This window comes from Ranitomeya variabilis, chromosome 2 (assembly GCF_051348905.1).
Source record: "Ranitomeya variabilis isolate aRanVar5 chromosome 2, aRanVar5.hap1, whole genome shotgun sequence".
NCBI classification, from domain to species: Eukaryota; Metazoa; Chordata; class Amphibia; order Anura; family Dendrobatidae; genus Ranitomeya; species Ranitomeya variabilis.
The window spans coordinates 385,929,889-385,953,825 of record NC_135233.1 but is presented as its reverse complement, the minus strand read 5'-3'; the positions used below and the strand labels follow the sequence as shown (position 1 = coordinate 385,953,825).

The following is a 23,937-nucleotide window of genomic DNA, read 5'->3' as shown; positions in this document are numbered from 1 at the left end:
TGTGGGGGGTGAAAAGAACTTGCAAAACACAATTTGAACATCACACAAAAGTTTAACAGTCTAATGCAGTGTTTCCCAAAATCCAGTTCTCACTGACTCCGACAGGTCATGTTCTCAGGACTTCCATAGTATCGCACAGGTGGTGGAAGTATTCTCAAGGCATCAGTACCGTAATTCTTTTTGTGCAATACTAAGGAATTCCTGAGAACATGGCCTGTTTGGGGTCGTGAGGACTGAAGTTTGTGAAAAAACAGTCTAAAATAAAGATAAATTGGAGAAGTTGTTCACTGTGACCTTTCAGACTCCAGCTCTCAGTTTTTTATAGGTCCACATGAAAATAGAATATGGATTAGAATTGAAGGCTATGAGCAACTCCTCCAGTTTTTCTTTTTCACCAGAGTTGACAATATTTGCCCTATCGAAGAGTATTACCTCTGCGTTCCAGATCTTCTCTCCCATACATAATGTATCTCTTCAGATTCTTGACACATATCCCTTCCAGATAATTTTTGGCTATTTCCCCCATTTTTACGTCTTCACTATTCCACCTTTGTGTGGTGATCTGAGCCTCTGCCATTATCGGGTAATATGTCGCCTTCTCTACATCCAAGTACATGAACTCTCTCCCGTCATATCTGTACTGCTGCTTCCCTATGACACTGCCATCATCTCGCAGTTCACAATGGTGCATCACTTGCACAAGGTGGAAACCTGCACACAAGACAGGAACAAGTTACAAATAACAAATGTACAATGTTTATATAATTGACCAATATTTCCTGGCTTGTGGACATTTCGGGCTGTGTCTTGTGCACAGTTTGCAGCCTGAGTGGGGGCGAAAGTGAGCTGCAGAGTAGTGTTTATAGTCGCACACACATATAGAGGTGGAGATGGCCTGATACCCTGACTTTTTTCTACACATTATATTCCGAGAATAAACTAGAGCACAGCAAATATACTGTGAAGTTCTGGGACTAGTCCCTAAACAGAGATCTGGAATAATGGGAGCTATAAGTGAAGTCTGGTCCAGAATAGCTTATTTTACTGAATACCATACAATTACAGTATAATGATTATATAGGGTATTGGATGTCTCACCTCCGGTGTGGTTGAATCTCTTCATCCCTATCTTCACTTCATCTTTGAACAAAGTCTCGTGTTCCTTAGCAATATCTGTTATAGTCTCCCAATGCTCGGGTCGCTCATTCTTCTTCAGCCATGGAGCCACGGGAATACTTCTCCGATTATCGCTACTGTATACATCAATCTGCTGATCATCCACGTATCCAACTTTATAAAACTCAGGCAATCCATATCCTGGAGCCGACACCCCCGTGAAATAATAGCGCAGAGAGTGACTGTCTGAAAGAGACATACAGAATACAGATCATATTATCATCCACTACTGGTCAACACTCATTAGAGATGAGTGGATCAATCAGCGGAGGATCAAGTTTGAGTCGTATTTCCTGAAATTCACTGTTCCTTGTGAATTTGAGCACTTTGAGTTTCTATTTGCAAAGAAAAAACAAAACTTGCCTGGCACCATTTACCACCCTGGAAAAGCATCAGAGCATGAGTGTCACAGGGATACCATGACAGAGAGGGGCCAGGAGACAGCAGTGTCTAGTTTCCCAAACAATTCCACTGATAAGAACTGCTTCACCATCATCCTTAAAGGGAACCTGTCACCCCCAAAATCGAAGGTGAGCTAAGCCCGCCAGCATCAGGGGCTTATCTACAGCATTCTGGAATGCTGTAGATAAGCCCCTGATGTATCCTGAAAGATGAGAAAAATAGGTTAGATTATACTCACCCAGGGGCGTTCCCGCTGCGGTCCGGTCCGATGGGCGCTGCGGTCCGATCCGGGGCCTCCCATCTTCTTACGATGACGTCCTCTTCTTGTAGTCACGCTGCGGCTCCGGGACAGGTGTACTTTGTCTGCCCTGTTGAGAGCAGAGCAAAGTACTGCAGTGCGCAGGTGGCGGGAAAGGTCACAGAGGTCCGGCGCCTGCGCACTGCAGTACTTTGCTCTGCCCTCAACAGGGCAGACAAAGTACGCCTGCGCCAGAGCCGCAGCATGAATACAAGAGGACGTCATTGTACGAAGATGGGAGGCCCCGGACCGGACCGTGACGCCCATCATACCAGGTCCGCCCCTGGGTGAGTATAATCTAACCTATTTTTCTCATCTTTCAGGATACATCAGGGGCTTATCTACAGCATTCCAGAATGCTGTAGATAAGCCCCTGATGCTGGTGGGCTTAGCTCACCTTCGATTTTGGGGGTGACAGGTTCCCTTTAACAGTGTAGGTGTTCTTTGCTCTGGCATTGCTAGGGTTAATCAGTTCAGTTGATTTCCTGGAGCTCTCCATCATGAATTGCCTCATGTTTTCCTGTGTTGGACACTCCCCTCAAGTATATATGCTTGACACCGGCATTTGAAAGTTGCCAGTGATAGTTGATTCTGCCTGGTTTGGAGTTGGAGGAGATGTTCGGTGTTTGAACTTGGCGTTTGGAGAGTTGTACTGCGTGGAGTTTGTTTGTATGTTTATTCTCATCCTTTCCTATTTGGTTTCACCTACCTGACCTTCCCCTGTGTTCCAATCTGCTGTTGAGTATATTTTGTATGATTGCAGTTCTCATTTGTTCCTGTTTGTCTTCCCTTGTCCGTCTGGTTAGTGTAATCCTATACACTTCTGCTGCACATCATCTTGGGTTGGTGAGAGAACAGATAAGGGTAAGTCATGAGCATAGCAAGGCATGTGATCCCGTCATTTTCACCTTCCAGGGTAATCTGTGGGACAGGGATAGACTAGGGTAGCATGAGGGATAGGGAAGGGTCCCTTAGAAAGCCTGCAACAGTACTGTGACATTATCACTGGCCTTACCTTTTTGGATCCAATATGTATCTAGTGGCTGCTCTGGCTGGGCAACTGCAGCGACTCAGCTTGGAGGTGACAGACTTGCACACTGCTGCTTTGCAGTGCCAATACACTTCTGGTTAAGGGCTCACAGCTCCCGGGCAACCCCTGATGGAATCCAAGATCGCTCTTCTGGATTTCTGGGGGCCGAGATCAGTTTGTTGTTTTCAGGGAGGCCTGTAAACCAAGCCTGGTCATTTTTTCTCCTGTTTGACTTTCAGTCGCTTCAGATGGTTGAGGAATTTTTTCAGGCTCTCAGTCATATCTATGACTACCCCGACAGCGTCTCTCTGGCCAAGTCTAAATTACATTCGCTTCAGCAGGGAGACAGGCCAGCGAAGAAGTATTGCTCTGAGTTCCATAGGTGGTCTACGGATACTAGGTGGAATGACCCCACACTCGGTAGTCAGTTCTTTCAGGGGCTTTCTGGGAGAGTAAAGGATGCCTTTACCCTGTATGAGACTTCAGTTTTCCTGAAGGTTGCCTGTAGAGACACGGGGGGTGGGAGTCAGCGGGAGTCCTGGTCCGCTAGCTCAAACTGCATGAACCAAGGATCGTCACGCTGAATGCCGTCCTTTTAACGCTACTCAGACAATACTAGGTGAGGGTAAAAGAGTGTGGCAATAGTTTATTTATTGAACCACAAAACAGCCAGATAACACGTGGAACAGTCCCATTTCTGGCTTTCTCCAAATGTATCCATGGTTCAGTTATGGTCAAAGGAGCAGATCTTTATTCTTTCAGCTGAGGCCGTGGTCCCCTAAGCTGGCATCCTGTAGAATGACAAATCTGTGTTCCTCATGATGGATACATGATATCTTGGGTGCTATCCTGTCTCTGGCCCTTTGGATGTCTGGATGTCTTGGCTGAATATCTGCCTTATACATATGACCTCTTTTTATAGTTGACAAGTGTCCTTCATTCAGTAAATAAAACCCATAGCATGATGCTGCCACCACGTTTCACTGTTGGGATTGTTTTGGGCAGGTGATGAGCAGTGCCTGGTTTTCTCCACACATACTGCTTTGAATTATCACCAAAAAGTTCTATCTTTGCCTCACCAGACCAGAGAATCTTATTTCTCATAGTCTGGGAGTACTCCATGTGTTTTTTAGCAAACTCTATGCGGGTGTTCATATGTGTTGCACTGAGGAGAGGCTTTGGTCGGACCACTCTGCCATAAATGCCCTACTGGTGGAGGGCTGCAGTGATAGTTGACTTTGTGGAACTTTCTTCCATCTCCCTACTGCATCTCTGGAGCTCAGCCACAGTGATCTTGGGGTTCTTCTTTACCTCTCTCACCAAGGCTCTTCTCCCACGATTGCTCAGTTTGGCTGGACGGCCAGGTCTAGGAAGACTTCAGGTGGTCCCAAACTTCTTCCATTTAAGGATTATGGCGGCTGTCATGAATCCCAATGGCTAGGGATAGCACAGGACAAGCAAAGTACAAATATATTACGGACGAGCTCTAGGGTGATGGAACCTGGGCTGACCGCTGCCCTACGCCTGACAAACGCAACTAGAGATAGCCAGGGAGCGTGCCTACGTTGGTTCTAGACGCCACGCACCAGCCTAAGAGCTAACTAGCACTGCAGAGAAAATAAAGACCTCACTTGCCTCCAGCGGAATGAACCCCAAAAGATATAGTTGCCCCCCACATGTATTGACGGTGAAATGAGAGGAAGGCACACACATAGAGATGATATATATAGTTTTAGCAAATAGAGGCCCGCTGTAAACTAGAAAGCAGAACGATACAAAAGGGGACTGAGCGGTCAGCAAAAAACCCTAATCAAAAAAACCATCCTGAGATTACAAGAACCCATGTGCCAACTCATGGCACATGGGGAGAACCTCAGTCCACTAGAGCTACCAGCTAGCATAGAGACATAATAAGCAAGCTGGACAAAAAACCAAACAACTGAAAATCAGCACTTAGCTTATCCTGAAAGATCTGGGAGCAGGTAGGCAGGAACCAAACAGAGCACATCTGAATACATTGATAGCCGGCAAGGGAAATGACAGAAAGGCCAGGTAAAATAGGAAACACCCAGCCACTGATGGACAGGTGGAAACCAAAGGCCGCAACCCACCAAAGTCACCCAGTACCAGCAGTAACCACCAGAGGGAGCCCACAAACAGAATCCACAACAGGCGGCCACTGTGCTCTTAGGAACCTTGAGTACTGCAGAAATTCTGTTGTAACCTTGGCCAGATCTGTGCCTTGCCACAATTCTGTCTCTGAGCTCCTTGGCCAGTTCCTTTGACCTCATGAATCTCATTTGGTCTGACGTGCACTGTGAGGTCTTATATAGACAGGTGTGCGCCTTTCCAAATCAAGTCCTATCAGTTTATTTAAACACAACTGGACTCCAATGAAGGAGTAGAACCACCTCAAGGAGGATCACAAGGAAGTGATCAGATTGTGATTTAAACATGAATGTCTGAGCAAAGGGTCTGAATACTTATGACCATGTGAAATTTCAGGTTTTCTTTTTTAATAAATATGCAAAAATTTCTACATTTCTATTTTTTTTCAGTCAAAATGGGGTGCAGAGTGTACATTAACCCCTTAACACCTGGCCTTTTTTTCGTTTTTTGCTCCCCTTTTTTCCAGAGCCATAACTTTTTTCAGTTTTTCCGTCAATATGGCCATGTGAGGTCTTGTTTTTTGCGGGATGAGTTGTACTCTTGAAGACTCCATTGGTTTTATCATGTCATGTACTCGAAAACAGGTAAAAAATTCCAAGTGCGCTGAAATTGCAAAAAAAGTGCAATCCCACACTAGTTTTTTCATTGGCTTTTTTGCTAGTTTCACTAAATGCTAAAACTGACCTGTCACTATGATTCTCCAGGTCATTATGAGTTCATAGACACCAAACATGTCTATGTTCTCTTTTATCTAAGTGGTGAAAAAAAATTCCAAAGTTTGCTAAAAAAAAATGGTGCAATTTTCCATTACCCGTAGCGTCTCAATTTTTCGTGATCTCGGGTTGAGTGAGGGCTTATTTTTTGTGTGCCGAGCTGATGTTTTTAATGATGCCATTTTGGTGCAGATAAGTTCTTTTGATCGCCCGTTATTGCATTTTAATGCAATGTTGTGGCGACCAAAAAAACGTAATTTTGGCTTTTTGATTTTTTTTCTCGCTACGCCATTTAGCGATAAGGTGAATCCTTTTTTTATTGATATATTGTGTGATTCTGAACACGGCAATACCAAATATGTGTAGGTTTGAAATTTTTTAATTGTTTTATTTTGATTGGGGCGAAAGGAGGGTGATTTTAACTTTTATATTTTTTTTATCTTTTTTATATTTGAGTCGCCCACCAGGGCTGTGGGGTACTCAGTACTGGGTCCAGTCGGCTCAAAGGGATATGTCACGTGGCGGCGACCTGGTCCGTGGCCCTGGGCGCCCATGTTAAAGGGAAAGTCTTTAAAGGGGTTTTAAGAATAAAGTTTGTTCGTGACGCCACCTGTGGTATTCGGTTAGTAGGGACCGACGCTGCTTAAGGAGGTCCTCTGGGGTGATGGTATGGCAGCTAATTGATATAACTTCCCACAGATAAAGTAAGTCCCCAGGGCTCCAGTGTGTAGATGGAGATGGTGAATGGTGCAGTAAAGAACGGAGGACACAGGTCTCTTTACCTGGTTTACTGTAGCTTCAGGCAACCGCAGTCCAGGGCACCAGATCACAAGTACAGGCAGGGTCCGGCCGGCTTGGAAGCGAATCCAGAGTCCCCTTTACCAGGTGGAGATGAAAGCCTTACTCAAAGCGCGTTGGTGTTGTAGTCCCTTACTGCCTATGGCTTCTGATAAGGTCCTCACAGTTCTTCTCTGTCCTCCATAAAGGTGGGACACAAACCTGTATGACAGGTGGCTCAAGCCTTTTTATAGGGTCTCTATCACGACCCGGGCTCTATGTGCCACTGTGCCTCCTGGCTGTTAAGGTAGACAGGTGATTTATAGTCCAGCTGTCCTGCCGGTTTCTGCTGTGCCTCTAGAGTCTGACACAACCTCGGTCTTCCAGCTACCGGTATCTGCGCTCTCCAGGGAGGTAGCCCAGTTGCAGCTGTCCTCCCCTGGTGTCTCTCTCCTGTGCTTTGCTCTCCTGCACACTTTCTACAAAGTGTCCTTTCCTTCTTAGTTCTCTTTCTCCAGGAGCTGTAGCAACTCTGGTGTCAGGACTCTGAACATTTTTATTACCTTTTGTGCATTACTGCCCTTTTCCAAGATGGCGTCTTTGGTCTCATGTGCACTGTGTCTTCCTGCTATAAAACTCCACCCCAGCCTTCAGTCTGTGCTAGAGTATTCTGCCTTGCATCCAGCTCCTGACCTCTGGTGACTCCCTGGCTATATACCTGCTCCTGTTAACCTGTGGGGTTATCCTGCTACTCTGCCCTGAGTTCCTGCTGCATACACCAGTTTCCAGTAATCCTCCTTCATCTGCTGCTCGTGTTTACTTCCATCTGCATTTGCTGGACATGTAAGCATTTGCTGCTCTGCAAAAACCTGAGACTATTACCCAGGCCTCCCTTGCTGAGCTAAGATATTATTTGAACTGCCTTATAAGCTTATCTATCTGTGTTTTGGACTAAGCAAGGACTTATTCGTGTCAAGTATCCTCAAGAATAATTGTGCTTCATAGACTTTCTGCGTGATTGCATTTTCCTCTGAAGTTTCCTATAGACTGCTAAGCTGCATTTAATATTTACTCCAAGTGTTGTGGACTTGAGTTTCTCTCTGCACCTGTTTGAATCACCGTGTGATAATATAGACTTTACCACTTATAAAACTGTGTCCTGTAGTTGTCTTGTTCCATGCAAAGAGTCTCCTGAGTTATCCCCTATAATTATTACACTATGTCTATAAATTCCTTTGCTAACTCTTCTTGGCTTTCAGGTCCAAAGTTACCGGTGTCAGTGTCTTATACCATCCCAGTACCTCTCTTGCATTACGTGCTTTTTGCCCCTCACTTCTTTCCATACGTCTCTTGGCTCCGGCGCATGCGCCGTGCGGCTCATTACCTGAACCGCAACGGCGCGTGCGCAGCTTCTCTCCATGGAGATCTTTACGATCTGTTACATTCCTCCTCACTCACGGCCGGTGCGCATTTTCTTGTTTACGCCCCCCCTTTCATGGACGACACACCGGAGGGTACTCAAGGTAATTCCAACCTCTATTAAACGTATGTTGTTCATCCCACAACCCACTTCCCCTGACGAAGCTGTTGCGGCAGCGATACGCGTGGGGCTTCCCCTCACACCCCATTCTTATTGCATGCCTACTCTTCCAGGCATCCGCATCCGCATGACTCCTCCAGCCTGGTATACTTGCGGCTCCAGCCTGCTCCACTCTTGACTTGGTTTGGTATCGTCGGCTTTATGCCGTCCTCCTGCACATTTGGGAGCTTGGTGTAGCCATCCTTTGATTTCTTCTTACCTAGGCGCCGTCCCCCCTCTCCCAATAGGTAGCAGAGGGACTTACTACACACTGCCTCACCATCTCTCTTCCAGCTCATGGTTTGGTTTACCTTACAGGTTTCTTAGAGTTTTGGTTTATACATAGGTGGTGCCGTGCACAATGGTTGGTCTGGTTGAGTATGCTTTTTGCAAATTATACCTTTATATATATGCATACATGGTGCAATTATATTTTGCATAGGGGTGTTGTGTTTACACTTGTTGTTTTTTAAATGTTTTTATGCTTGTTGTGGTGTTGAATAAAACGTTTCTATTTTTCATACTACATGGTTGTGCGAGCCTGTTGTGCTCCAATACTTTCTTCTCCGGTTTGGCAAAGTTTCTGCTGGAACAGAAGGGAAGTGAATTTGTCCAGGAAGTCTTCAGCATCCAGGATCCGGATAGGGACACATACGGCAGCAGCGGCTCAGTATTGGGGTATCAGGTGCAGTAATAGGGACACATACGGCAGCAGCGGCTCAGTATTGGGGTATCATTGGCAGTAATAGGAACACATACGGCAGTGTCAGGACTCTGAACATTTTTTACCTTTTGTGCATTACTGCCCTTTTCCAAGATGGCGTATTTAGTCTCATGTGCACTGTGTCTCCTGCTATAAAACTCCACCCCAGCCTTCAGTCTGAGCTAGAGTATTCTGCCTTGCATCCAGCTCCTGACTGTGGTGACTCCCTGGCTATATACCTGCTCCTGTGACCCTGTGTGGTGATCCTGCTACTCTGCTCTGAGTTCCTGCTGCATACACCAGTTTCCAGTAATCCTCCTTCATCTGCTGCTCGGGTTTACTTCTATCTGCATTTGCTGGACATGTAAGCTGTTGCTGCTCTGCTTAAACCTGAGATTATCACCCAGGCCTTCCTGGTTGAGATAAGACATTGCTTGAACTGCCTTATAAGCATATCTATCTGTGTTTGGACTAAAACAAGGACTTATTTGTGTCAAGTATCCTTAAGAATAATTGTGCTTCATAGACTTTCTACGTGATTGCATTTTCCTCTGAAGTTCCCTATAGACTGCTAAGCTGCGTTTAATATTTACACCAAGTGTTGTGGACTTGAGTTTCTCTCTGCACCTGTTTGAATCACCGTGTGATAATATAGACTTTACCACTTATAAAACTGTGTCCTGTAGTTGTCTTGTTCCACGCAAAGAGTCTCCTGAGTTATCCCCTATAATTATTACATCTGGCTACGTGGCCCCTTCAGTCCTTCTGACACTTAAGGTCTGACTGCCCTCTTCTCTGTCCTTTGACAGACTGACTGACTTCCTTTCCCTCCAGACCAGAATACAGGTAAGTTCCCCTTAATCCGGGTTCAGAGCTCCCCCTTCTGGCCTGGAGTATGAACATGTTGTGTGTATGTGATTACCTGATAAAAGAGATCTTTCATCACTTCCAAGCGTAACATCACTCTCTCAGTGAGGAAAGCAATGCCACTGTGATGACCAGGTCCCTGGGGTGTCACATATTTTTAAACACATTTTTTTTAATTTTGGCATGCTTCAATAGCCTCCATAGGAGGCTAGAATCATCCACTACTCCATCGCCTCTGCTACATAGAGGTGATGCACAGATCACATCTATATAGCTGAATTACAGCATTGCTATGATCGTGGCGCTCATAGCAATCCGTCATCAACAACCATAGAGGTCTTCAGGAGAGGTGTTGTGATGGCAACGCACCGATGACCCCTATCACGTGACGGGGGTCAGCGGTGCGTGTACTTCCGGCCTCGCGGCCGGCAGCACTTGTTAAATGCCGCTATCAGCATTTGACAGCGACATTTAACTAGTTAATGGGTGCGGGCGGCTCGCGATTCTGCTGGCGCCTATTGCGGGCACATGTCAGATGTTGAAAACAGGTGATATGTCGCTGCTTTGAGGTGGGCTTACCGCCAGAGCCCACCTCAAAGTGGGGGATACTGCCAGCTGACGCACTATCCTGTCAGCTGGCAGAAAGGGGTTAATGAGAAAAAAAATTAACTTTTTTAAATTTACCAAATGGCTGCAATGAAACAAAGAGTGAAACATTTAAAGGGGTCTGAATACTTTCCGTACCCACTGTATTAATAGTCAGTTTTCGTTGGGTTATTTCTTTTAATGCTTATATTTTTCCTATATGGATATTGTTCAGTTTTTAAGTGTTTCATTCCCTCATGTTCATTAACCCCTTACTGACCTCGGACGTACTATACCGTCCGAGGTCAGCTCCCCTGCTTTGATGCAGGGCTCCGCGGTGAGCCCGCATCAAAGCCGGGACATGTCAGCTGTTTTGAACAGCTGACATGTGCCCGCAATAGGCGCGGGCAGAATCGCGATCCGCCCGCGCCTATTAACTAGTTAAATGCCGCTGTCAAACGCAGACAGCGGCATTTAACTACCGCATCAGGCCAGGCGGCCGGATATGACGTCATCGCCGATCCCCGTCACATGATCGGGGGTCGGCGATGCATCAGGAAGGTAACCATAGAGGTCCTTGAGACCTCTATGGTTACTGATCCTCGGCAGCTGTGAGCGCCACCCTGTGGACGGTGCTCACAGCACACCTGCGATTCTGCTGTGTAGCAGCGATCTTATGATCGCTGCTACATAGCAGAGCCGATCGCGTTGTGCCTGCTTCTAGCCTCCCATGGAGGCTATTGAAGCATGGCAAAAGTGAAAAAAAAAAGTTTAAAAAAAAGTTAAAAAAATAAAAAAAACATAAAAGTTTAAATCACCCCCCTTTCGCCCCAATCAAAATAAATCAATAAAAAAAAATCAAACCTACACATATTTGGTATCGCCGCGTTCAGAATCGCCCCAAAAAAAAGCATTAACCTGATCGCTAAATGGCGTAACGAGAAAAAAAATCGAAACGCCAGAATTACGTTTTTTTGGTCGCCGCGACATTGCATTAAAATGCAATAACGGGCGATCAAAAGAATGTATCTGCACCAAAATGTGATAATTAAAAATGCCAGCTCGGCACGCAAAAAATAAGCCCTCAACCGACCCCAGATCATGAAAAATGGAGACGCTACAAGTATCGGAAAATGGCGCAATTTTTTTTTTTTTTTTTAGTTTGGAATTTTTTTTCACCACTTAGGTAAAAAATAACCTAGTCATGTTAGTTGTCTATGAACTCGTACTGACCTGGAGAATCATAATGGCAGGTCAGTTTTAGCATTTAGTGAACCTAGCAAAATAGCCAAGCAAAAAACAAGTGTGGGATTGCACTTTTTTTGCGATTTCACCGCACTTGGAATTTTTTTCCTGTTTTCTAGTACATGACATGGTAAAACCAATGATGTCGTTCAAAAGTACAACTCGTCCCGCAAAAAATAAGCCCTCACATGGCCAAATTGACGGAAAAATAAAAAAGTTATGGCTCTGGGAAGGAGGGGAGTGAAAAACGAAAACGGAAAAACAAAAAAATCCCAAGGTCATGAAGGGGTTAATTATGCTGATTTCAAGACTATGTGACCTCCACTATATAAATGACTGTATATGTTGCTATTTGTACCTAAGGAAGGAAACAGACCGGTTCCCAAACACTTTTGTGTTTTCTTTTATGCAATAGATATATATTTTTTTTATCCATGGTGGAACCAATATAGAATGTCACCGCAGGTGACTGTAGGCTGTTTTTATGTTACAAGAGGGAACATAGTAATTAAGGAGTGGTCTGAGTAGTGGATGACCCCTTTAAAGCCTCGAAAGTTCCCAGAAGGGATGCAGGAGGGCTGTCAGTATGCCCTTCCCTGCCTGACTGCTTAGATGTCTTATCATTAGGACCCCCCTCCATCCCCTCTGACCACTTAGGTGTCGGATAATATTTGCTTTTCTTCAGAACAACATCAGTCAGATAGAAGCTTTCAGGCCTCAGTGAATAATCTGTTACAAGACGCAGCGATGGAGTTCTGGACAAGCAATTTGTGTTCGTATGAAATCTTATATCTTTATATTTGGCCAAGAGATCAGAGAACACAAAGCACAAAAACGGCATTGAAACCAGTGGTGACAAAAGCAAAAGGATACGAAGCAAAGTCCATATAATAGTATAATAAATAATAATATAATAAACCCAACTCACCAGAATACACTCCAGACACGGCCAGAAGTATCAGGGAGAAGGCGGACATCTTATACATCCTGTGTTTAGTATAAGAACGAACACAGAAACCTTAAAAATGGAGAAGTACAAAGCTAAACAGCCGAGCAGCACAAAAAGGGGCGAGCGGGGCTCTGATTAGACGGCTGTCAGACTTACTGCAATGCAAACAATGTGATCAGCAGTTGCTGGGCGGACTGAGAACGAAAGTGAAAATGTGAGAAATAAAAGGCCTCGAGTGCTCATTTATGTGAAAGGAGGGGGGTAAAAATGCAGCAAAAACTCACACAAAATTAACCTCAAGTAAACACAGATGGTTTTCATACTCATTGAGGTTTATGGTTTAAAATATGAAACCTCTAGAGCAGGGGAGGGGGACCTTTTTTCTGGCAAGGGCCATTTGGAACTTAATAATAGTGTTCGGGGCCATATAAAATTATTAGCTTAAACATTAGCCAACTATATTTATTCAAACATTTAAATAACTTGCAGCTCCTCCCCACACACAATATAGTGCAGCTCCCCCACACACATTATAGTGCAGTTCCCCCCACACACAGTATAGTGCAGCTCCCCCAACACAGCATAGTGCAGCTCCCCCCCACACACAGTATAGTGCAGCTCCCCCACACACAGTATAGTGCAGCTCCTCCACACACAGTATAGTGCAGCTCCCCCACACACAGTATAGTGCAGCTCCCCCCAACACAGTATAGTGGAGTTCACCCACACACAGGATAGTGCAGCTAACCACACACAACATATTGCAGCTCCCCCCCACACACAGTATAGCGCCTCCTCTCCCTCTCTCTTTTCTCCCGCCTCCGCTCCCTCTCTTCTCCCGCCTTCTCTCTCTCCTTTCTCCTGCCTCTTCTCACTCTCTCTTTTTCTCCCACCTCAGCTCCCTCTCTTCTTCTCCCTCCCCTTCTCCGTCTCTTCTTCTCCTGCCTCCTCTCCCTCTCTTCTTCTCCCACCTCCTCTACCTCTCTCTTCTTCTTCTTCTACCTCTTCCTCTGCCTCTATCTTCTTCTCTCGCATCCTCTCCCTCTCTCTTCTTCTTCCACCTCCTCTCCCTCTCTTTTCTTATCCTGCCTTTTCTTCTCCCGCCTCTCTCTTTCTTCCTTCACCCACTATCCCTGTCTCTTCTTCTCCTGCCTCCTCTCCCTCTCTTCTTCTCCCGCCTCCTCTCCCTCTCTTCTTCTCCCGCCTCCTCTCCCTCTCTCTTTTTCTCCCACCTTCTCTCCCTTTGTCTGCTTCTCCTCACTGCTGGTGATATACCTCCAAATCTTGGACCTCTGCAGCTAATATCGACCTCTCTATCCTAAAACCCATTCACTTGACTCCATCTCTGGAGCACTATGGAACCCCTACTCTATTTAAGATTTAAAAAAATAAAAAAATCTATCCAAGTTTAGTATTGCTGTCATTGTACTGACCCGGAGAATCATTCATCATTCTGTCAGGTCATTTTTACTGCACAATGAACACCATAAAACAAAACCCCAAAAACAATTGTGGAATTGTGTTCTTTCACTCCAAGTTTATATCATACTTTGGGGAGAAGCAACATTTCAATTTTCACCTTGGGTAGTAAGAAAACCAGACACAGTCTTGTATGGGCCATTGGCCAGCACTATAAGTACCGTAGTTATAAATGTATGATAGTGATAGTAGCAGCAGGATAGTGTTAAGGAACAGAGTGGGGATGGACTGGAAAAGTTAAGGGGCTAAAGATGTCTGGTCATTAAATTGGGCATTAGTTAGGAGAAGTCACCATTCTTATTAGCAAAGAAAAGTGAACTATTCAAACTAGGAAGTGAAATCAACAATTACAATCCAGCCATGGCATGTGTGGCCATAAGACCACATTCACACTTGTCCTCCTTGTTGTCTGACCACTGCGGTTATTTACTGAAGTGGCCTGGTTATTACAGAGAAAGGGATGGAGAAAACTCCATTCACAAAACACAGTCAACAATAGTGTGGACTAGGGGCAACATTGTAGGATCATAATCTTCTCAAATTTGATGCTGCTTCTTTAATCCCGTACATTGCATCACACGGCTTTCCTAACTCATATATGATTGTTTTTACAAGCATTGCATTAAAAACCGTCTTCAAGAAAATGAAAACTAAAGCCAGGAAAAAATAGTTCTGTGCGAAAACTGGCGATTTGGAGCAAGTGATATGATCCAATCTTGTCCTGTGCGATCAGGAGCCTTTTATAAAATAGTCTTTGGTCCAAGGCTTTCCTAATGTTATATTAAAGAATGAAGACATTTATGGGTTTTTTTCTTTCTGTTTTGTTAAATTTTATCTGATTCTTTGTTCCCCTTGGGAAATAAGTCGACACCATCTTCATATTATCCCCCTTGTACTGACATGGAATAGAAGAAAGAAATGACTGAGGTTGTGGAAAGGGGTAGTGGGGCTGGACAAAAACTATAAAAACATTTTTTTTTAAATGTATTAAACACCAAATAAATGTAATTGCAGTTTTAAATATGTACAAACAGGCTCGGACTGGCCCACGAAAAGATCGGAGAATCCCCTGGTGGGCCCCCGAATCGGGACGAAACAAATGGTGTGACCACGACCGTGCCAGGGGCAAAGTAATTCCTGCTGGTGCCACTGATAGTTTCAGCTGGATGTGCGTCCTTGGGGGGACATTTTCCTAAATGTATAGTATAAATCGTAAAAGTGTGCATTTACATGACAGTTGGTATACGTGAATCCCCATGAGTTTCTCTACCCACCTTTTTTACTCCTCATTTTTACCCTTCAACCAAACGGCCCGACCGCTTTATCTGAAATAAAAAACTGACCACAATGGTATTTGGATAAGTTGGCCACAGCAGCCGTTTATTAACACATAATAACAAACAGTTTATTTATTAAACATTAACCACGGGGAGGGTGGTCCTCGAAGCCCCAAAATGTAATAAACTTGGCCTCCAGACCATAAAAACTTGTCTTCCATAACCGTAAAACTTGGCCTCCAGGTCACGTCTTGCCTCTAGCCGCTACGCTCCAGCTCAGAGACGCCCATAGACTCACCCGGCCAATTTCCTCCAAAATTACCCATATATCCTAATTATCACCTCCATGTGATCTTTTTGTTCCATTCCAAATTTGTTCACCCACGGGGGAGTCCAGGACCTTAGAGATCCCCCCCCCCTCCGATCCACCATTTCCATCACCACCAACCTCGAGGACCTCCCCCCCCACGCCTTGCTGCCGCGACAAAACAACAGAAAACATAACGCAATAATTCGAGCAATACAACGATAATAACCCCTTTTTCTTAACGACCTTGACATCACCTATGAACGTTTCCAAAGCAACCAACAAAAAAGGGAGGGTGGGTGGGAGCTTGTTTCTAGTACGGTGGGGGACCTAAAATGGTTGCCCCACTGAGATGGCCGTTGCCCCTTATACTGCCCGCCCTTACTCCGCCTCTTCTCCCCATTCCCCCTCCCCCTAGCCATACATCATTCCCCTGATTCAAATTTATTAACCCTTCCCCACCCAAAATTCCCTCAACCCAATGCTTTCTCATGTATTATCACTTAACCCTGTCATGGTGTCCTCCCTTTGAAGGCCTGCGGCCCAGTACGGCCTTACTTATCTGGATTGAAAAGTTTTTAAACTGATGACACTGATTTTCTGCTTACATTTACATGGTTAGCATTTTTTATGTCCTAAGCAAGGAACCTTGAATTTTTTTTTCAATAACCAAGCTCTTTTCTGTTAGGTTTCGTGGGTTTTGTGGTTGTTACAATGTTAAGAATGTGAGAAATTTAGATTTATGTATGTATTTTTTCTACTTGTTTATATTGCCCCAATATATTCTGCTGTATGTTATAGATATTATTTAGATGCAAAATATCATTATTTATTTTCTTAAAGTGGTGGTCTTGCTGTATATGACTGCAGACTGACAAATTATGGCAGGACAGCGCGGTGCACTTTCAGCATGCTGTACCTATTCGCTGGTGTTCCCGGTGTGAGCGGGCAATCACCTTGTGTATGCCAACTTGTCTCATCTGGCTTCTCTCAAGTTAGATGAGACTAGTTGGCACATGACTGCAAGTATGGTATTCGCATGCTTGTGCGATGCCCGCTAGGACCGTGGGATACTCGGAACCGGGACGGACGGTTCTTAAAGGGATGGTCACGGCAGCGGTGACCCGGTCCATGGCCCTGGGTGCGCAATCAAAAGGGGGATATTAATGATGGAAATAAAGTTATTAAAGGGACAGGGGATTGTTTGTGACACCACCCGTGGTGTTCGGCCAGGGATAGCCGACGCTGTGGTGCAGATCCTCTGAGGCAGATGGTGATGCAGCAGAGTTGGTACAGCTCTACACGGGTAGAGCTAGGCCCCAGGGCAGATATGGTGTAAAATGTAATGGTGAGCGTTGTGGTGCAGGGCAGGTGGCGCGGTCATAATTCAGAGAACACAGCGGGTGAAGTTTCCACACTTTTACTCACAGTTCTTTATGGCACCCAGCCAGGTGTTCTGTGTCCTCTGGGTCCATGATCCAGTCAGCTCCCAGGTAATTCAGGGTACACTTTGCCAGAACCCCCTTCTTATGTTCCTTTCCTGGCCGTCTCACTGCGCTGGCTCCCTCCTCTCCTGCCCCGTGCCTGCACACACAGTGTCCCAAGCCAGCAGCCTCGGATCCTAACTGGCGACGTCCTCTGGGTCCCCTTGATCCTACCTGGCCACCTTTTTGGCGAGTATGTGTGGTTGTGGCACGTGCAGTTACCACAGCCTCCGTCTTGCTAGCTGAGCCTGGTAGTTCTCCACTAGTCTTAGGGGCCAGTTCCCAAACTGCGACCTGGTCCCTCCACCCAACAGTAGCCGGCGTGGATGCGGGCCCCACTGGTGGACCTCTCACTACCCGTGCCCCTAGGACCCCTTCTTGCTCTCTCTCTCTCTGTCTTCTGGTACTGGGACGAGCTCCTCACTGCTCGAGTCCCCAGCTCCAACTGTCTGACTGTCTAACTCCCTCCTCCCTCTTGTTTCTGCAGCGCCCCAGAGTCCTGGTCGTTGCAGTACCGTTGCTCCGCCACTAAGGGGGGCTATGGTACGTCTGATGGCACTGAAGGAGTTCACCTGACCAGGTATCACAGACACCAATACACTTCATAGTCTGGCCTCCAGGGGGAGCAAAGGGCACTATGCATTAGGCCACTCCTCACAATCTGGTAAAACTGGGGGTTGGATAGAAAGTTAGGGAGAAGCTGACTGGGTTGGAACCAGGCAACATCCTGTGGCAGAGGGTGTTGCAGGGGAAGATTCAGGGGGGTCTCTGTCAGGGGTGGGATCCTGACCGAGGCCTAGCGAACAGGAAAGAACGTTACGGGACCGCGCCTGCACTTCATTGCGGCGGTACCCCAAGAAAGGACAAGAAGCAAGGTCTATTGCGAAGAGTGAGAAACGAGATCATAGCAACAAGGAGAAAACACCAGTAGGAGTCGTGCTGTAAGATCGAGGCAACATCCTACTGAGGCGCGCAGCCGTTGGCCGGAAACGCCGAGGAAGTATTGGCTCCAGGCCTTACTTCATACCAACGACAGGACAGTCAGTTATAGGCGGGCTGTCTCACCTAAATCACCTAAGCAGACATAGAGGGCAATTGTGGGAGAGGGGCGTCACTAGGGTCCCGGAAGAACTCCAGGCCTACCCGTCATATGGGTGCGTCCTAGCCATATCATCTGGGGGACGGAGAAGAACATCAGAATCCGTTGTGAGGGAACATCAGAAACAGACACAACAGTTGTGAGGACTATCCCGTGGTGCTCAGCAGGGAAGGACTACAACACACAGGCGCTAGAAGGAAGGCACAGATTTCCACCTGCAAAGGGAACTCTGGAGGTGCCATCGGACCGGTCGGTCTCAGACAGACCTGTTAACCGTACTCTGGACTGAGGATCCTGAAGCCTTCAGTAAAGAGGTAAAGAGACTGCAACCCTGTGTCCTCGTTATTCATCGCGACCTGCACCACACATCATCATTCTCAACTTTCATTGGACGCCCCTTAGCAGGGTCACGGGCCGGGTCTAGCCACCGTGACAATCCCAGAACTGAGACAGAGAGGCCCGGTACCGGGTACCCCTCGGCCCTGCGACTGTGGGGGCGCTCCATTTCCATGATGACCATACTCTCTCCACCCACACCCTCTACCTACTCCCTCCCTGCGCCTGAGAGGTCTGGTGTTGGATGCAAGTGTCTGGGTTCTGGTTAGTGCCCCCCCTGCTTACCTGTGAGCGAGGTACCACACCTTTGGCTGAGGTGTAGTACCTCTGTGGCGACTGAACCCTCAGGGGCGCCACACTTGTGGCAAGATGATTGCCCGGTTACACCAGTAACACCGAGGAACCATGACAGTGTGCACATTGCACGTTGTCACAATTTGGCAGTCTGCAGTCACTATAAGTATACTATACTACTTTGTAAATGGCCGATGTTGTACATGAAGCTGTTTATTATTTATATGGTAATTTTTGCTTAGAATATGTACTATAAATCTGAAGTTGTTCCTTTATGCAAGTGTCTCATCTGTACTCGAACTTGCTCCAGCGACGTCTGATTCTGTCACTAGGCGCGTTCATATTCAATCTGCGAGTGGCACTGGTGATGGAGGAGATATTTTGGCCAATAGTTCTGTGCGATGCAGGCACTGTCCATTGAGAGATCCTGCTGTAGCATGGAACTGTGGTGATGCCCAGTATGGATGTTTGTGCTGTCCAACAGCTCAGTATGTGAAATCCATTACCTTCTGTGTTGAGTGGAGCAGCACCACGCCCTAATAGTACTCCCAGCATTCAGCTGCAAGTTGCCAGTTATAAGTTTATACTGGCTCAGGTTGGAGGTGTCTGAGTTACCCTGCTACCAGACCCAACACATTTGATATCTGTTGCTAACCCAAGAATGACTTAACCCTCCATTTGCCTTACAATTGTGACTCTGACTCTGTTCTCCTGGTACTGACTGCCGCTATCTCCTCACTTCATCTCTAACTCCTGATTTTTGTCTTGTACCTACCCTCTCTAGTTTTCATCGACTTTCCTCTGCCACCTCATTTCACCACCAACAGCTACTCCATGGACGTAACCCAGGAATCCCTGTTGTTGTAAGTCCAGATGCATGTCGGTGAAAAGGTGAAGACCAGGGTAGCTGCAGCTATTCGCCACCTGACAAAGCCCAGTGCAGCGAAATGCACATCAAGGTGCCTGCATATACCCGCCTTCTTCCTTTTTGGCAATACAGGTTCACTATGTCTGAAGATATAGGCTCAATATAACACACCATGGTTTAGTATTTATGTGCTTGTATCATTAAATACAGTGGCATGTCAAAGTTTGGGAACTCCTGATCAAAATTACTGTTATTGTGAACAGTTAGTCAAGTTGACGATGAAATGATCTCTAAAAGGTCTAAAGTTAAAGATGACGCATTTCCTTTGCATTTTAGGCAAAAAAAATGTTTTTTCATTTTTGACATTTTAATAATCACAAAAAGCAAAATAGGCCAATGCAAATGTTTGGGCACCCTTGGAGACTTGTGTGCTCAGATAACTTTGACCAAGGTGTCAGACCTGAATTATCCTGTTATGGTTATGTCTTGTTCGCTATCATCATTAGGAAAGGCCAGGTGATGTATAGAAAATATCCCAGCTTCATAAAAACCCAGCTTCCTCTAACCTTGTACCAAAAAACAGCAGCCATGGGATCTTATAAGCAGTTGCCTAGCACTCTGAAAATGAAAATGATGGAGGCCCAAAAAGGAGGAGAAGGCTATAGGAAGATAGCAAAGTGTTTTCAAGTTGCCGTTTCCTCAGTTCAAAATGTAATTAAGAAATGGCAGTTACCAGGAACAGCAGCGGTCAAGATAAGGTCTGGAAGACCAAGCAAAATTTCAGTGAGAGTTGTTTGTATTGATTGCTAGAGAGGCAAATCAGGACCGCTTGACCGCAAAAGACCTTCGGAAAGATTCATCAGACTCTGGAGTTGTGGTAAAGGTGGAGAAAAAAGGGTACAGAATTTCAGGAAAAGAACATCTCACCAACCATGAAGCATGGGGTGGATCAAATAATGCTTTGGGGTTGTGTTGCAGCAAATGGCACGGGGAATATTTCACAGGTAGAGGGAAGAATGGATTCAATGAAATTTCAACAAATTCTTGATGCAAACATAACACCATCTGTAAAAAAAGCTGAAGATGAAAAGAGGAAGAGGAAGAGGATGGCTTCTACAAATGGAGAATGATCCTAAACACACATCTAAATCCACAATAGACGACCTCAAAAAGCGCAAGCTGAAGGTTTTGCAATGGCCCTCACAGTCCCCTTATCTGAACATCAATGAAAATCTGTGACAAGACTTCAAAATAGCAGAGGAAGCAAGACAACCCAAGAATATCACAGAAATTGAAGATTTCTCCAAAAAAGAATGGATGAAAATCCCTCAAACATGAAGTGAAAGACTCTTGCCTGGCTACCCAAAGCGTTAACAAGCTGTGATACTTGCAAAAGGGGGAGCTACTAGGTACTAACCCTGCAGGGTGCCCAAACTTTTGCATTGGCCCATTTTCCTATTTGTAATTTTTAAAATGGAAAAGATGAAAATATTTATATATATTTTTGCCTAAAATACTAAGGGAATGTGTCATCTTTAACTTCAGGCCTTTTAGAGACAATTTCTAGTGATGAGCGAGCATACTCAGGTGTTATCAGAGTATCTTGGGTGTGCTCGAATAATATGTTTGAGTCCTTGCGCCTGTATGATTTGCGGCTGTTAGACAGCCGCAACATATGAGGGGATTGCCAGGTCTCCAAATGTCCTGCTTACACCTAAAATTAAAGTATTAACTTCTGCTTGCCTGGAGCATCTATACTAAGAAAAAAAGAGCTCATACACCATAGGTTTACATTTAGTAGCTTTATTACATAGCTGTGACAAATCAGCAAATAATATACACACACAGTTGCAATAAAAGTGACTCCCCTCCCCCAATCTTCAGTTTGTTATAAAAATTTACAAGCTTTCTGCTGTTTGCAATAAACCAGTCAAACAAGTGTGACGCCCGGAAGACCGAGGTACCCAGCACCAGATCAATGAGGTCCGTCTCTTGAGGGGGATGTCACTAGTGGCTTGACCCGGTGCTGTGGCCTCAGGCGATGCACAATGTAAGGGATATCATGAAGGAACAGACACTTACTTGATCAGCAGCAGGTCCTCTCAGCTGTGATGACCCCGATCCTGGATCGACGGCTATTGTCCAAATGAAAGACTGAGGCGCTGAAACGTTTAACCAATTTACTTCAACAAAAAGGGATTTGCCACCAATACTGTCACCGGAGTCTGTATAAGAACCCTGAATTACTTTGACCCTGTCAGGATTTCCACTTCTTATTATGCGCAGTTTCTGTATGGCCCTGCGGCTGTTTGTGAACTGGCTGCCGACTAGTGTTGAGCGATACCGTCCGATACTTGAAAGTATCGGTATCGGAAAGTATCGGCCGATACCGGCAAAGTATCGGATCCAATCCGATACCGATACCCGATACCAATACAAGTCAATGGGACTCAAGTATCGGACGGTATCCCTGATGGTTCCCAGGGTCTGAAGGAGAGGAAACTCTCCTTCAGGCCCTGGGATCCATATTAATGTGTAAAAGAAAGAATTAAAATAAAAAATATTGCTATACTCACCTCTCCGACGCAGCCTGCACCTTAACGAGGGAACCGGGAGCGTTCTTTGCTTAAAATTCGCGCGTTTACTTCCTTACGTGAAGTCCCGGCTTGTGATTGGTCGCGTGCCGCCCATGTGGCCGCGACGCGACCAATCACAGCAAGCCGTGACGTAATTTCAGGTCCTTCAGGATTTTAAAATTACGTTCTGGCTTATGATTGGTCGCGTCGCGGTCACATGGGCGACGCGACCAATCACAAGCCGTGACGTCACGGGAGGCTGGACACGCGCGCATTTTAAAATGCGTGCGTGTCCTGCCTCCCGTGACGTCCCGGCTTGTGATTGGTCGCGTCGAAATGCGCGCGTGTCCAGCCTTCCGTGACGTCACGGCTTGTGATTGGTCGCGTCGCCCACGTGACCGCGACGCGACCAATCATAAGCCAGAACGTAATTTTAAAATCCTGAAGGACCTGAAATTACGTCACGGCTTGCTGTGATTGGTCGCGTCGCGGCCACATGGGCGACGCGACCAATCACAAGCCGGGACGTCACGGGAGGCAGGACACGCGCGCATTTTAAAATGCGCGCGTGTCCAGCCTCCCGTGACGTCACGGCTTGTGATTGGTCGCGTCGCCCATGTGACCGCGACGCGACCAATCATAAGCCAGAACGTAATTTTAAAATCCTGAAGGACCTGAAATTACGTCACGGCTTGCTGTGATTGGTCGCGTCGCGGCCACATGGGCGGCACGCGACCAATCACAAGCCGGGACTTCACGGAAGGCTGGACACGCGCGCATTTTAAAATGCGCGCGTGTCCAGCCTCCCGTGACGTCACGGCTTGTGATTGGTCGCATCGCCCATGTGACCGCGACGCGACCAATCATAAGCCAGAACGTAATTTTAAAATCCTGAAGGACCTGAAATTACGTCACGGCTTGCTGTGATTGGTCGCGTCGCGGCCACATGGGCGGCACGCGACCAATCGCAAGCCGGGACTTCACGTAAGGAAGTAAACGCGCGAATTTTAAGCAAAGAACGCTCCCTATTCCCTCGGTAAGGTGCAGGCTGCGTCGGAGAGGTGAGTATAGCAATATTTTTTATTTTAATTCTCTCTTTTACACATTATTACATTAATGTTGTTTCGATACCGATACCCGATACCACAAAAGTATCGGATCTCGGTATCGGAATTCCGATACCCGCAAGTATCGGCCGATACCCGATACTTGCGGTATCGGAATGCTCAACACTACTGCCGACCCAATCTGTCTCTTCTGTGCTCTGGTTCGACGGACAACCCGAGTCCTTTTTGTCGGCTTGCCCCCTCTGGGAGTACTGCTGATCTCTGTGTCTGTTGCTGCGTCTTACCCTGGTGAAGCTGATATCACCTCACTTCCTTCCGGTTGCTGTATTATATATAATGAATATAGCCACGGGTCCGGTATCCGTCTCTGCGCCTATTCTGGGTAGAGGTTATTACTACCCGGTTCTCACAATGTCCTTTTTCTCTATTCCTCTTTTCCTACTATCGGTATTACGGGCCTATAATCCGTCATAGGGCTGTTAGGAGTTCAGTTATACGACCTCTCACTTTCAGCTCCTCAAACCAACTGCCAACTTTTTCTCAGACCAGAATAGATCAAGGGGAGTCTCTGGGGCTCCCCCTTCTGGCCGGAGATGGTAGTGCAGTCTTGCTATTTTAATATTTGTATTTTGTGTCAATAACTATTTTTGTGGCAAA

General features: G+C 46.1%; 1 protein-coding gene across 1 annotated transcript in view; it reads right to left on the bottom strand.

Annotated features, from left to right (window-relative positions):
* The window catches only part of LOC143806207 (major histocompatibility complex class I-related protein 1-like), a 59,060-nt gene extending 46,351 nt beyond the window's left edge, over window positions 1-12,709 (bottom strand). The window contains exons 1-3 of the mRNA XM_077286335.1: window positions 12,473-12,709; window positions 1,099-1,362; window positions 433-711 (exon numbers count right to left, since the gene is read on the bottom strand). Coding sequence (XP_077142450.1) covers window positions 433-711; window positions 1,099-1,362; window positions 12,473-12,530 — 601 coding nt within the window. The 5' untranslated portion in view covers window positions 12,531-12,709. The remainder of the gene's footprint in view (window positions 1-432; window positions 712-1,098; window positions 1,363-12,472) is intronic.
* Between the last annotated feature and the right edge of the window lie 11,228 nt (window positions 12,710-23,937).